This window comes from Gymnoscopelus microlampas (genome assembly GCF_963454915.1).
Source record: "Gymnoscopelus microlampas genome assembly, chromosome: 14".
NCBI classification, from domain to species: Eukaryota; Metazoa; Chordata; class Actinopteri; order Myctophiformes; family Myctophidae; genus Gymnoscopelus; species Gymnoscopelus microlampas.
In genome coordinates, this window is record NC_139951.1 from 47,428,882 (window position 1) to 47,444,174 (window position 15,293).

The 15,293-nt window shown below is 42.9% G+C and overlaps 2 protein-coding genes across 3 annotated transcripts in view; one reads left to right on the forward strand and one right to left on the reverse strand.

Moving 5' to 3' along the window:
* Nucleotides 1-758: 758 nt before the first annotated feature.
* LOC311059711 (adhesion G protein-coupled receptor E3-like) overlaps nt 759-15,293 on the reverse strand; it is a 75,593-nt gene continuing 61,058 nt past the window's right edge. For both annotated transcript variants that reach the window (XM_084077738.1, XM_084077739.1), the window contains 13 exons: nt 14,536-14,667; nt 14,299-14,336; nt 13,925-14,020; nt 13,563-13,752; nt 12,529-12,648; nt 5,555-5,745; nt 4,868-5,059; nt 4,575-4,769; nt 3,788-4,005; nt 2,982-3,173; nt 1,648-1,816; nt 1,194-1,256; nt 759-1,007 (listed from right to left, as the gene is read on the reverse strand). In XM_084077738.1, the coding sequence (XP_083933864.1) occupies nt 954-1,007; nt 1,194-1,256; nt 1,648-1,816; nt 2,982-3,173; nt 3,788-4,005; nt 4,575-4,769; nt 4,868-5,059; nt 5,555-5,745; nt 12,529-12,648; nt 13,563-13,752; nt 13,925-14,020; nt 14,299-14,336; nt 14,536-14,667 (1,850 nt within the window). In that variant the 3' untranslated portion in view covers nt 759-953. The remainder of the gene's footprint in view (nt 1,008-1,193; nt 1,257-1,647; nt 1,817-2,981; nt 3,174-3,787; nt 4,006-4,574; nt 4,770-4,867; nt 5,060-5,554; nt 5,746-12,528; nt 12,649-13,562; nt 13,753-13,924; nt 14,021-14,298; nt 14,337-14,535; nt 14,668-15,293) is intronic.
* On the forward strand, nt 6,874-10,161 carry LOC311059582 (uncharacterized protein; the record flags this gene model as incomplete). The annotated part of the gene is made up of 5 exons (XM_084077588.1): nt 6,874-7,549; nt 8,145-8,207; nt 8,371-8,448; nt 9,414-9,758; nt 10,154-10,161. 5 exons carry the CDS (start codon nt 6,874-6,876, stop codon nt 10,159-10,161), a joined length of 1,170 nt encoding a protein of 389 aa, XP_083933714.1.

The window sequence follows — 15,293 nt, forward strand, 5'->3', positions numbered from 1 at the left end:
ATTTATCACACTTAAACAGGTAAGCTACTATACACAGCATTATGACGGTGAGGATTTTATGACATTCTGAAAACTATGAAATCACCATCACACAAGCACAACACAGGCTGAATACAGGACTCCATCGCAAAAAAACAGGCTAAATAATTGCAAAAGAAAAAGTCAGTTTTATTGTAAGTGACAGGGAGACAAAAGACACAGACATCCACAGTGGAGGATCCATGACTGACTACACTACGATACTATACTGTAGAATGGACCTACAGTATACGATATCCTTAGTCACAGATTCAAGGACCCCAACGGAAACAAGCCCGCAAGGACTTTTTTGGCCGGACCTTTTAGACAAAAGCATTATAAATGTAACTGTGTTGTTTTACATTCTTTTGCCTAATAAAAATTTCAATCAATCAATCAAACAGATTACCAATATAACATAATATAAGAGCCAGTGAAAGAGTAAGCGAAATATCATTTACTTTGTTCAACAACCAAAAACCATTTCATTAAAATAAAAAATGCAGCCGTCATAAAATAGACGTTTAGTAGAGCTGATCCAGATAATTAATATGATGGTAATATATCCATATTATCAATGTATGTACACCAGTTATTGTATGTCATATTATTCTACACTATATTGTAATGGGTTGATATTTCATCCATAATCATTACATCAAATATTCATATATAATAATAATAATTAAAAAATAAACGTAGTCCCCACTCCTTGGGGTGTTTTTTTGTCAGTGAATACTTATAGCCCATGTCTATGTCTATGACACTTGGACAATGCTGCAGTAGCAGCATGTGAATCACAGGCTATTGGCCAAATATATTACACTTTTATGTGATGTGTCCAAATATCTGAAAATGAACTGAACTGAACCCTAGAATCAGATTAGATCAGACACCAGCAGAACGGGGTTCCAACATTCAAGTGCCTTTGATCGCTAACGTTGGGCAAGAGGGATTGATTCTCTTGTTGTCGTAGGACTCCGACTCTCCTAAAAAAAAAAGACACACACACACACACACACACACACACACACACACACACACACACACACACACACACACACACACACACACACACACACACACACACACAGAGATAGTCAAGCTAAATTATGTGTGTGAATATTTGAGGATACAGGACGTAAACAGCTGTATTCCACTGTATTACTGCTTACTTGTGACCGGCTGGAAGAATTGTTCCCCTTTCGTGTACAGATGATGTACCACTCTCTTCTTACCTGTAGAGGGCAGCACAACATCAGAGCAATCTCACCAGCGCTACACCAGTTAATTAAAAAAACATTAAATGATGCATACATTTGACACATTAATAGTAGTTTAAGTCCCCATAAGTTTGGTAAAGTATGGGGTCCATTCTTTCAATTTTTCCAGAATTTAAATCCATCCCTGATTGAGGATACGTGAAACAAAAGTTTCAGATTGAAGTATTGACATACTAATACCATACCATACCAAGACATTGGTAGAATGTCCTCTCTACATCTATCTCTGGTTTAGTAATCACTTATATATATGCACACACATACAAGTGATTACTAAACAATGACATACAAGTGATTAGTGTGTGTGTGCGTGCGTGTTCGTACCAAACAAAACCCATTAGCCTACCTTCTCAGACAGTAGGCAGTGAAAGACAAATATCAACACCCCCTGTAGACTATTGAGGATGGTGAAGATGTAGACCACTGTCACTGTCCCGTCCTCAAACAGGAACGCCCCAAACACCCACGTCAGACCCAGCACACACAGCAGAGCTATAGCTGACAATGTGAACTTTCTAGAGGGGAAGCAAAGGAGAGGAGATAAAACAACCATATTAAAGGAGAATTTCGCCCGACAGTTTTTTTACCTTTATCATGATGTCCTGATATCTTAGGAAGAACATAGCCGCGGGAAGACGTTTTAGGTCAAGGGTGCTGTATGCGCACGCATTTTTTCTGTGTTTGTTACTTTTTTGGGGGGTCTTTGTTACTTTAATTTGGTTAATTCGGTTCCAGAACACATATTGCACTAAATCCCCTCCAAATAACGAACAATAGGAACATTATGCATTTTTTTGTATTTATGTATTATCATTTTTTTTCATACATTATTTTCAGGGGGTGCTGCAGTTCCCCCAGCACCCCTACTTCCCGCGGTAATGAGGACGAGTGGTACAGTACAGAAATTTCATAACTCAATAACGGATCCGCCGCAGTTAAAAACCCACGCCTATGGTGCTTGCTTTAAATCACGTATTTGAATAGCTTTTTTTCCATTTTTTTCACGAGAGATCTGATGTTTATAGTGACAAAACACTGTACAACGTGTTGCTCTTGAATGTCCCTCACCGTTGGGGGTGGCAAGACTGAAGGGTTCATGAGCTCCTGCACCTAATAGTTTACACATTAAGCACTGGTCAGGCATCATAATACATTAAAAGAGCTCATTGTGTCCTTTTACCCCACTAGAACACTGCATTCACAGAATACAGGCCTGGCGGATCCTAGAAGCTCCAGAAGTAGGATGGGAGGTAACAGAGTTGAAATCAGGCTCTAGAGTTTGTCATCTCTAGAAAGTCCACGGACGGATATGAAAGATTATCTTTGAACCAGCGTTTTGTAACTGCAGCACACAATGTATTTTATGTGAGAGCTTTGTGTGGAGAGAGACTGGGAGAGAGATGGCAGTGACTGGAGGAGAAAATGATTCTATTTTTCAGTGGTTCTCAGAGTGGGTTCCAGGGGGTTCTAAATGAACCCTTACAGGTCTGTTAGTCTGAGAGTGTGCACATGGTTCTATATGTGCACTAATTCCATTTCAGCCTAATTTCAACTCGAACACACGTGCAGGTGCGTGCGCACCCGCACACACACCCACACACACGCGTACACGCACACACACACGCACACAGACATGCACGCGCACACGCACACCACACGCACGCACACACCCATACTGACTTAATGTCGTGCAGGTTGGAGTGGTCTTGGTTGGGTCTGTGCTGTCGTGGTGTGTCAGAACCTGAACAGCGCGGTAGGTTCAGAACCAGCTTCCAGACGGTGACGATGAAGAAGAACACGTTAAGGACGATGATGGCAAACACGGGACCAAGGAAACTCCAGATGAAGCCATGTTCCAGTGACAGCCAGCAGCTAACAGGGAGGAGACGACACAGGGGTTCATGTTAGGCCGGCTAAGAAAGAACAAAGTCAAGTCAATGTGTCTCAAAGTGGTTTATACACAGGCCCACATTTAACAAAAGAAACACATTGACAATGGCTGTAAATGAAAGAGGATTTTGTAATGTCATACTGTATACTGTGTGTGTGTGTGTGTGTGTGTGTGTGTGTGTGTGTGTGTGTGTGTGTGTGTGTGTGTGTGTGTGTGTGTGTGTGTGTGTGTGTGTGTGTGTGTGTGTGTGTGTGTGTGTGTGTGTGTGTGTGATCTATCTATCTATCCATCCATATATATGTATATTAGAGATGCGGGTATCGCGGTTTTAGCTGCGGTTGCTGCGGATAACTGCAGCAATGCTGCCATTGGAGAGGACATTTAGTGTTTTACAATGAATCCACGGTTGCAGGTCCTTTAGTTGAAGTCAATGCATCAAGATATCACAATACTTGAGTGTTTAAATGTGGATTCAAACAATATAGGAATGTTCAATGAGTAAGAGATACAGACATAGGCATACACACACACACACACACACACACACACACACACACACACACACACACACACACACACACACACACACACTTACTGTCGTTCAGTGCCATATCCCATAGGCCTGCTGATGGCAGATATCACCACTATGACCAGGGGTGTTCCATATCCCACACTGTACATGTACCGATGTCGAATGGTGCCATCGAAGACCACCTGCACCATTCTGTAGAGCAAGACCCCTTCTAACAGCATCCAGCAAAATGTCCCCAAGAAGAAGTAATGGAGCAAGGCCGCCACAAGCTTACAACCAACCTGAAAGACAACATTATTTCACCCACATTTTCAACAGCAAGATTAACACTCCCTGGGTGCCAGAGCAGAACCTCTGCCCCACATTTTTCACATGGGTTATATGGGTTTTAGCACCATACAGTACTTTTTTACAGTAATCCTACAGATTCCATCCTCATTGGCGCATTCCCAACATAGCTGGCCCACAATAACCTACCTGACCTGGCGGTGACCTTTGCTTCGAGGAGCACTTTTTCTAGTTATTGCTGTTTCTGCAGATGGTCGATGATTTAGGAACGTAAACATCACGTACACGTCAACTACCAGAAGTGGTATTCATTAAAGTCAAACTACATACGTTTCTGATACATTTCTAGTGCCTATGTCATTTTGGTGTGTGCATTAAAATAGTGTTTAATAGTGTTTAGAGGAGTTGTTAAAAACACATTTATGTGGAATGGTTATTGTGAATAATGTACCAGTGAAATATTCTATCTACCACAATCGGAGTTGGACACACCCCGACAAAATGTATCCGTCCTGCATTAGAGACAGATCTAGTAAATAGGACACTTAGTCCCTATACAAACCTCAGATTCAGTCTGTGAAACGCCAGCGAGGAAGATCAAGTCAGCGACAAAGAGGCAGATGCAGAGGTGGAGGTGGATGGTGGTGCGGGTTCCCTTAATGGAGCGACAGAAGCTGAAGGTGAAGATGCACACTGCCAGACACAGCAGAGAGACGACAAGACCCAACATGGTCAGCACCTCCAGCTCAAAGAGCTCCTGCACAGGGAAAGAGAGCAGGTTTACTGTGTGTGTGTGTGTGTGTGTGTGTGTGTGTGTGTGTGTGCGCGCGCGCGCGTGTGAGACCCATGCCTAACCTCCAACTGGTAGAGGGCCATGAGCACAGCAAAGCCTTTGAGGTGTTTAGAACGACACACGGTGTGTGTGGTGTTGGTAGATTGTTGAGTGCAGCCATCCGTGGCCCAGGCCCCTTCCTCCCCATCCTGTCCATGTGGTCCAGACTTCCAGTATGCACAGATGAACTTCACCTTAGAAGTATTCTTCTCCTCCTAATACACAATAAACACCCATTATTATTATTATTATTATTATTATTAGCAGTGTTATTATTATTATTTTTTTTAAACCGCTGACAGGATGATGACAAGGTGACAACCAGTGGTAGAAAAAGTACTCACAATTTTTTATTTAAGTAAAAGTATCACTACTGCAATGTAGAAATACTCTGTTACAAGTAAAAGTCCGGAATTAAAAATGTACATGAGTAAAAGTATTGGCATCAAAATGTAAAAAAAAAGTAAAAGTTCTCATTGTGCAGAATGTCCCATTTCACAGATTAAATTCCATGGATTAAAAGTACAATATTTGCGTCTTTGAAGTAGTGGAGTAGAAGTAAAAGTATTGAAAATAGGAAATACCCTAGTACAGTACAAATTCCCCAAAAGTGTATTTAAGTACTGTAGTACTTGAGTAAATGTACTTAGTTACTTTATACCACTGGTAATAACATCTCCACCTACAGTAGATTGCTGCTATTGGCCCACCTGCAGGTGTCTCATAGTGAGAATGACAGGCTTGTCCAGGAGCTTTGTGGACACTACCACTGACACCACTTTGGAGATGACCTGGTAGTTAGGATCCACACCATCCTCCTGGTGTCCTCTGAGAAGCTGAAAGGAGTGGTTAACGGACTTCTCCAGATTGGTGTAGCTCACCAACACAGTGAAAGCAAAACCTGTGAGAAATCAGAAAGTCTCTGTTGATAAGAATGACTAGAGGTTTGGGCTGCTTCGCGGCCCTCACATCTAGGCCCGATCAGCTACGTTGCACCAGTGATCCAACTGGCCATATATGGGTCAAAATAAAGGTGCTGCGGCCAAAAAGAAGGAAAGTTGGTGTGGCTAAAATGTTAAAATGTAGTTTTATATTAAGCGCTTTTTTTTTAATTTTCTACAGTCTACACGAACCATTTTCAGTGTAACACCACCGGAAACGGAACTATTTGCGATCCGGTTTTGCCGTTCCCGTCGGCCTCCATTCTAAAGCGCACACTAAAACTCCATTTTCTCCCTTGTAGTTTTTTCTCCTCGGTCATCACTGTTTAACATAAACCGTTCTAACTACAACGTGGATGCCCCGTTTGACACGTGGTCTGCACTGGTAGACACAGGGACATCTGCACGATGTTTACAAACAGTGCATCGCGCATTCTTAAGGATTTTAACGGGGTCTATGGCGACGTGAAAAAAACAAAAAACAACAATAAAACCTTGGCACTGGTGAGTACATTATGAGATTAACCTCTGGCGGTGGATGTGTTAACACATTGCCTGCCAATTACGCATTAATGCGATCTAATAAATAGTGCGCTTGGCCGCCAAGATCGCATAAATGCGATCTATGGTCTTTATTGTGGTTTAATATGTATTGTGGTCTTATGCAACCTGTGTCTTCATATCTTACTGCTGCATGGAAAGAAAAGTCATGTGAGCGGAAAAGTCATGTGATCAGACCAAAAAAATACAAAAACAAGCTGTAGTACCAGTTGCTGCCTTGAGCATTCAACAAACAAACACAAGACAGAGAGTAACGACGGCTGATCGAGAGAGAAAGAGAGAGAAAGTGAGAGAAATTGAGTTATTTTGAGTTTAGTTTAGTTCTAGTGAGTTTAGTTTCTTTATTTTAGTTGTACTAGTTGTAAAAACAGTTGAGGGAGAGGAGAGGTGGTGGACCCGGGGTGTCGGAAGGTTTAGGTGAGGGGGGAGGGGAGGGGAGGAGGTGGTGGTCTCATCTGGTGGACGGAGCCGAGAGCCTGGAGCCTGGCGAGAGATTTAGGTGAGTGTCAGGCGAGATTGTAGGAAAGATGGTAGGGAAACGGGGCAGAAAGTCCAAACATGCAGAGCCCCAGAGGGACCAGGGTCAACGGACGTTGGAGGACTGCATGTCCTTTACAGCGCCCCAGCGACCGCTCCAACTCCCGCAAGCACCCCTGCCATTACCCCCGGGAGATAAGCTTGTCGTACCGGAGGACTTGAAGGTACAGCGCCGGTCATCATCACCCGCTGCCCCGCCATTAGAGCAGCGACCTAATCTCGTTGTACCGGAGGACGTGAAGGTACAGCGCCGGTCATCATCAGCCGCTGCCCCGCCATTAGAGCCGCGACCTAATCTCGTTGTACCGGAGGACGTGAAGGTACAGCGCCGGTCATCATCAGCCGCTGCCCCGCCATTAGAGCCGCAAGCTGAGGCTCCTCCGCATATATTTGAGTACTTGAAGGTACCAGAGGACTTGAAAAAAGAGGTACTGGACATACCGGAGGATGTACCCGTACCACCGGTACCGGATGATGTACCACCACCAGTACCCGAGATCGATACCCCGGCCGGGGTGCGACGGAGCGAGAGACCGAAGGCAGCGACAGCGTGGGTTCGCCCAGGCGATACCTCCGATGGGGAAGACAGCAGTTTTAGCGGCGACGATGTCGGGTCTCTTGGCTGGCAGCCAAGCCCAACGAAGAGTCGGACATCGTTTACTAGTGGTAAGACTTGTTTATATCATCACAACATAGTTTTTATATTGATATGGCGCTATTTCATATTTTGATGAAGTGAATATAGCCGATCTACAAGCTCACAATGCATGGCGATGCGTGGGTGTAAAAAAAAAAGACGAGTCTTTTTTTTTTATCATGTTTTACTTATGTAGAAAGTATTTTATGAATGAATATTATGTATTCTGAATCTATGCATGTGATATATTTGATTATGATGAAGCTTATGACTTCACTATGGGGCAGTAGACTTGTAGATCTGGCTAATGTTTTTTTGGGGGGGGTGTGGGGGCATACTTCAAAGGGAAGAGTGGTTAGGTTGTGTAAATAACAACAAATCCTTTGATGGGGTCATCATAAGGCTATGTCAACAATGATTTTCAAGTCCCTTTGATGTTATTTTCAAATTACTGACGAGTATATACTTTTAGATCAGGTTTGGGGTGGCCAGGTGCACTAGAAGCCCCCACCTCTGATCCACTGTCATTTGTCAAAATCTTCAAAGGCGACTAAGGGACAGGTCATGTAAACAACATTCAGCGTTTTGATCCTGTTTACTAAAGTATTTGATATTTGGTTTCAGATGAAGATGAAGAAAGGGCAGGCAGGAGAAAGGATGCAAGACCATCTGTCTTTTTTGGAAAAGGTAACTAATTTCTACCTTCACATTTGCACCATATGTTTATATGTTGAATTGAATATCTAGGACCCCAATTGGTGTCATAGACAAAGTGTTTGAGACATGCTGGCTGTGAACATAATTGTACATTATATTTATCACATTATCTGATGTTTTACTATGATCACAGACAGGGGAGGTAAGGAGAGAGTTTTGAGGAGAAAGACGGCAGCAAAAGCAGGAGGAGCATCTGCATGTCTTGGGGAAGGTAATTCATCTCTATATTCACATTTGCTGTGTGTGTGTGTGTGTGTGTGTGTGTGTGTGTGTGTGTCACAGACAGTCTTGTCTGTCTCTCTCACACACACACACACACACACACACACACACACACACACACACACACACACACACACACACACACACACACACACACACAGAAATGTATTACACTATAACATTGTCCTAGTGATGACACCTGTTCACTTTCCATGTATTCACACATTATTTGATGTTTTACTATGATCTCAGACAGGGGAGGTAAGAAGAAGGGGAGAGTTTTGAGGAGAAAGATGGCAGCAAAAGCAGGAGGAGCATCTGCATGTCTTGGGGAAGGTAATTCATCTCTATATTCACATTTGGTGTGTGTGTGTGTGTGTGTGTGTGTGTGTGTGTGTGTGTGTGTGAGAGACACAGCCAGTCTGTCTGTGTCTCACACACACACACACACACACATACACACACACACACACACACACACACACACACACACACACACACACACACACACACACACACACACACACACACACACAACATTGCCCTAGTGATGACACCAGTCACCAGTTCACTTTCCATGTGTTCACTGTACTACAATTTGTCTCCATACATCCAGTCTGCACTGTAATGATGTATAGACATGCTTGACTGGATGTATGGAGACAAATTGTAGTACAGTGAACACATGGAAAGTGAACTGGTGACTGGTGTCATCACTAGGGCAATGGTGTGTGTGTGTGTGTGTGTGTGACCTTTAGACCTTTTACCACATTATTTTATGTTTTACTGTGATCTCAGACAGTGAGGAAGAGGAGGAGGAGGAGGAAGAAGAAGAGGCAGCATCACACCGTAAAAAAAGAGGTAAGGACTTGTTCTGTTCTGCTCATCACACCTGTACCACACAAATAAAAAAATATGTATTTCATGGTAATTATATATTTCTATAATTTACAGGTGGTGGTGGGAAGCGCCGAGCTGCAGCCACTGTGTGGCAGGACTCCGACTGGCAACCTCCGGTGGACATTCCCTTCACAGCCGTTCCCGGTCCTCGCCACGCTGCAGCTGAGATTCAGTCAGTTCATCCTGTGGACTTCCTGGCTCTTATCCTCACCGACGAGCTTCTAGAGACTATATGCGTGCAAACTAATCTCTACGCAGAGCAGTACATCAGAGATGAACAGAAGGAGTTTCCACATGGCAGAACACAGGCATGGAAACCTGTCAAAGTGGGCCTAATGCAGAAACCTGAGATCGAACTTTATTGGTCCACTGAGGAGCCACTAACCACTCCATACTTCAGTAAGACCATGTCTCGAAACAGGTACCAAATAATATGGAGGTTTCTGCATTTCAGTGACAATGACTGTATTGATGCTGACGACAAGATCTACAAAGTGCGCTCACTGTTAGAGTACTTACTCACAAGATTCCAAGAGCTGTATTGCCCCAGTCAAAACATAAGCATCCAGGTCCATCAGGTCCACTTTGCTGTCTTTCTGATGAAGGGATAATAGCTAATGTTTTGGTCTAGCCTTTCCACTCCGTTCATGTACTTGTTGTAAGAAAGGATACAAACTGGCTTCTCTTGTGGCACTCTATCTCTGTGTTTTTTTCTTTTTCACCATGGCGGTTTCCATCTCATCCTTGTGGATGGTTGTGATCATTCGCACTATTCTCTTGTCTCTCCATGTCAGTAACATGACTTTGCCATTGTGCCGCATCATTCTGTCTCCGACTTTCAGGCTGGAATTTGTCACCTCTCTCAGCACTAGTGGTTCGCCTCTTTTCTTCCTCCATATGTTTTCAGGCCAAGAAGAAGTTCAAACAGCTCCACAGAATTGTAAAAATTGTCCATATACAATCTAAAACCAAAACCCTTCAAGTCAGAGAGGAGGAAAAGAATAGTGAATTCTAGGGAGTCGCCTAGTCTAGTATATGGCTTCATGTTGTAACACCAAGAAAAGACCCTCCGAGCAGGCTGAATTGTGATGTAGCGGCGCATAAGCTTGTCGCACTCCCCCCCACCGCGGCCAAAAGAGTGCAGTGAGGGTGTGCAGGGTCTGTTCCCGAAAGGGAAAGAGGAGCGAGACGAGGTTGATGTGCATTAGCTGTAAGATGCCCCTCCATGCTGAGGAGTGTTACACACTGTATCACACCAAGAAAAAATATTGGTTGTTTTTACCTCCCCTGTCTGTGATCATAGTAAAACATCAAATGTGAACTGGTGACTGGTGTCACTAGGACAATGTTACAGTGTAATACATGCCTGTGTAAAAACAATGCACTTTTCTCTGATGTCTGATCTACAGATGTGTGTCACTGAAGGCTAAAATAAACAGGTCGAATCTCTTTAGTGCTTGAGAGTCTGTTATTTGTGAAACCTTTCTGACATTTTCTATTTCTATATATGACATTTTGAAGTTGAACTTTGAATTATTATTTATTATTTGATGTATATAACTTGAGTTTGAATGAGCTGAAATAATCTTGCACTTTGGAGTGAAACAGTAAAGGGCATAGGTATAAACGGCACCATAAAAGGTAATTCAAACGCATATATATTTTTTAAAACTACTACTTTTGAGATGACTGATGTCACTGAAGGTGCAAATAAATGTCAGATCACTTTTGAAATGATTTTTCTGCCTGTATGTGTCCATTTCACTAAAATGGCCATAACTCTCTTTCTAGAGAAAAAGAGCTTTTTTTGGTGAAAACGAGCTGTATTCAACTACCTCTAGCTAAAAAACGGAACATGTTATCAACTTCACATGATAAAAGTAGAGATTCTATTCTTCGATTTGAGATATTCCATGTGTTCATAGTCTTAGCACAAAGTATTCTGTGGGCCTGCGAAGATTGGTCAGAATACTCAAAATAGCTGGCAAGGGCAGCTATGAACGAGGTTTTAACTCTGGCAGTCAATGTGTTAATTGTACAATATGTAAGTACATTGAAGGCGGGGAAAGAAGCCTAAGTATTAGCCAGAGCACTGATCAACAGTCTGTGGCAAGTTTGGAGGCAAATCGAGTGATCCTGTGCTGAGCAACCCCGGACGTACCTTTGGTCACTTTTGTGCCCATATATGGAGCTGACTGATTTGTTTGTGCCTGATGCCATGACGACACATTGAGGTTAGACGACAACACTCCATATTTGGGCCTGGCTGTATTGGGAACTCCTTATATGGTTATGGCTGAGTCATGGTGACATGAGCGTGACATCAGAGGTCCCCATGCCCGTCCCCGACTGGCCGATTTTAATCTAGGGTGGGACTTACCTGTATAAATGAATGTCAAATAAAGAAAAAATCTGACAGAAGCAGACACTGGCCTAAGATTATTGTCTCCGCCAGGAGACATTGTTTTCACTTTCCGTCCCTCGGCCAAGCTAACATTGGTCAAGCCTTACGTGACACGTGACAATACGGTGAAATAGTGTGATCTGATTGGCTAGTGACGTATAGCGGCCTATAAATACATGTGTCACTTTGAAAGAGTCTCTTTCAAAGTGAGGTAAGACAGGAATAATCACGAAATGGCGGAGCAATACATTATGTAGACACACTGGTGTCATCACAATGTGTAATATAAATAGCTTAGACAGGATTAATAAAGAACAGTACATTCCAGTACAAACTGAGATCACAGTTAATGACACAGTGCAACTAACTCTTATTATGCAAACTGAAGAAGCTAATCATTGTGTGCAAACCGATGAAGAACTAAAGGCGCAACGCCAACAGGAGAAGGACAAAGATAAGAAACAAAGACGAAGAACACTCGTATCTGAAAATGACAAAGAACGAAGACGAGCAGCTGACACCACAAGGAAAAGATTAGAACATAAGAATTAGAACATTCCCAACATTCCCAACACAAGTCTGCTGGCGGAGACTTGTGCTCCGAGGAGCACTTTTTCTAGTTTTTGTTTGTATTTTGTTATATCGTGTTGTTGTGTTAGCGCATGCGGAACGTGTCCCATTAGCATTTTGCTGCTACATGTATCAGTAGGAGAGATATAAAGGAGAGGAGAGAAGGAGAGGAGAGGAGAGGAGAGGAGAGTTTACCAGCGTATGTTCCATTCCAAATGAATGTCTGCCAGTCAGTGTCTAGAGTAGCACTGTGACTGCTCAGATGAATTGGTCCAGTGGGTGGAGTCTTTCCCTTCCTCACAGCAAGCTCCGCCTCTATTCAAACACAAAACCCATTTCAGTGAGTCTATGAAACCTATGAAATCTCTAGAACACATTATAAACAGTATAAGAGTTTATAACTATAATCATAACACATTATTAAACATTTCATCATGACTTACAGTATGAGGTCAAACATAAATGCATTGTAATCTGCTTATAACACTACATTTACAGTATAGGCAATCATAAGAACACATAATGCAATCATAAAACATTATAAAGCCTTTTATAATGACATGAAGATCAAGAATCATAATGACTTCATAATTACTGCAGCTCCAAGAATGTCATTACTTTACATTACCAGTGACCACTTATAGTCTCATCATAACCTTTATTTCAACTCGGAGTACAGTTGAGGGCAAGCCCTCATTTTCAATGTAGCCGAGATACAACATAATCAACAGGAATACATTTACATACATCGATTAATTAAAATCAGAGAATAGAAATACTCAGTTTTTCAAAGAAAGAACAGGAAAATTAAATTAAATAAAACAGTTACAGTCTGGTACAAAGGTGCTGGAAACCATTGCTCTATATTGACCCAATGAGGGCAGTAAACAGATTTTTAGAGACTTCTGAAGCTCAGTACAAGTCTGTCACACTATGATGCATTGTAACAGTGATTATAATACATTATAACATTATTATAATGTATTACATCTATGCTGGCCTACAGTACTCGAAATGCCTGAAATGTCATATAGAAAGCACGGTGAAGAAGCATTCTGCTTCTACGGGCCGACGGCTTGGAATAAACTCCCATTGCACCTAAGACAGGCACGTGCGTGTGTGCGTGTGTGCGTGTGTGCGTGCGTGCGTGCGTGCGTGCGTGCGTGCGTGCGTGCGTGCGTGCGTGTGTGTGCGCGTGTGTGTGTGTGTGTGTGTGTGTGTGTGTGTACCTGTCTGGTTTGTCTCTATATGGGTGTAGTTGTCTTGAAGCTGAGGTCCGATTAGCCTCACAGCATCGTCCACTGTCTGAAGCAACCCAGTCACCTTGTCACTGTTGTCACTGTTGTCACTGTTGTCACTGTTGTCACTGTTGTGGAGGTGAGCGGGGGATTCCAGCAGGTCTTCCACTGCTGTAAACATCTACACAACACGAGGAGAGGAGATGGCATACAAGGAGTGTGTGTGTGTGTGTGTGTGTGTGTGTGTGTGTGTGTGTGTGTGTGTGTGTGTGTGTGTGTGTGTGTGTGTGTGTGTGTGTGTGTGTGTGTGTGTGTGTGTGTGTGTGTGTGTGTGTGTCATCCATGATTGCTACCTTTAGCAGTACATCTCCATGACTTGGCTTTCCTTCAGACAGGTCAGTGCAGCTGTTCCACATCAGGGACAAGATATGAGACAGACCTGATGAAGACTGTAGACAGACAGACAGAGACAGACAGACAGACAGACAGACAGACAGACAGACAGACAGACAGACAGACAGAACGACAGACAGACACACAGAACGACAGAGAGTAAACATGTTTGTTTGTATGTTATGTACGTACGTACGTACATACATACATTCAAACGTTTGTTCGTTCGTACATACATACATACATACATACATACATACATACATACATACATACATACATACATACGGTGATTCTGTATCTAATGATTGAATATACTGTAGATATAACTCACCTGTGTACTGACTGCTTTGAACTGGTCACACTGTACCTCTGCATGGAAGACATTAAACTGATCAGAGCTATACAGTAACACATCACTATATGACTATGACATTACATAGTTGCTCAGAACTAGTTTTTCGCCTTTGGCCTGGGGGACACAAAGGAGGGTATCTAGTATAGAGCCCTGGGGGACTCCAGTCAACAAGGGTTTAAGTGTTTTAAATCCTAATGGTGTCATGGATCTCACCTGAGCATGGGGTCCTTTCATTGCCGTAGTTACTGTACCCAGCTGAACAATTGCACCAGTAGCTCCCTTCATGGTTTTCACAAGTCCCCTTCACGCCACAAATGTCTCCATCTTCCAGACATTCATCTTTATCTGGATGGTGCAGGAGGGAGTGGAGGTAGTGTGTGGTGGGGGTTGGAGACAGAGAACATTACTTGACGTGACTCTTAAAACACAGTCATGGTCTATCATGGCAAAGCTCACATTAGACACTCCGACCTTTTGGAGCATTTGCTGCATTCATGTGGGATTTGATTCATGTGAGATAGATTACATATAACACTAAACCCTACTGGAGAGGATAGGAAGTAGTTGTATCATGGACAGGGTTAAATGTTGGTGGGGAGATGGAGAGAGAGTCAGGGTTCAGGAGGGTTCATTTAACTCTGGGGTCCTATCTTCTGCCCGGTGCAATGTGGCGCACTACCCCTTAAAGCCAGGTGCAGTGTGTGTGTGTGTGTGTGTGTGTGTGTGTGTGTGTGTGTGTGTGTGTGTGTGTGTGTGTGTATGTATTGTGGGGGAATTCCTGAGTCCGCAAAAAGCTTTGCAGCTGGTCTTTAATGTTTTGTTTAGTAATTTTAATTATTTCACTCCATGTATTATTTGTAATTATCTTCAAAAGCTGGGTTATCATTCATTCACCATTATATGCTAGCTATGGTTTTCTCTTGCAGTTTTCTTGCAGTTGGGTATAGGGGGTACATGGATTCAGAAATCAG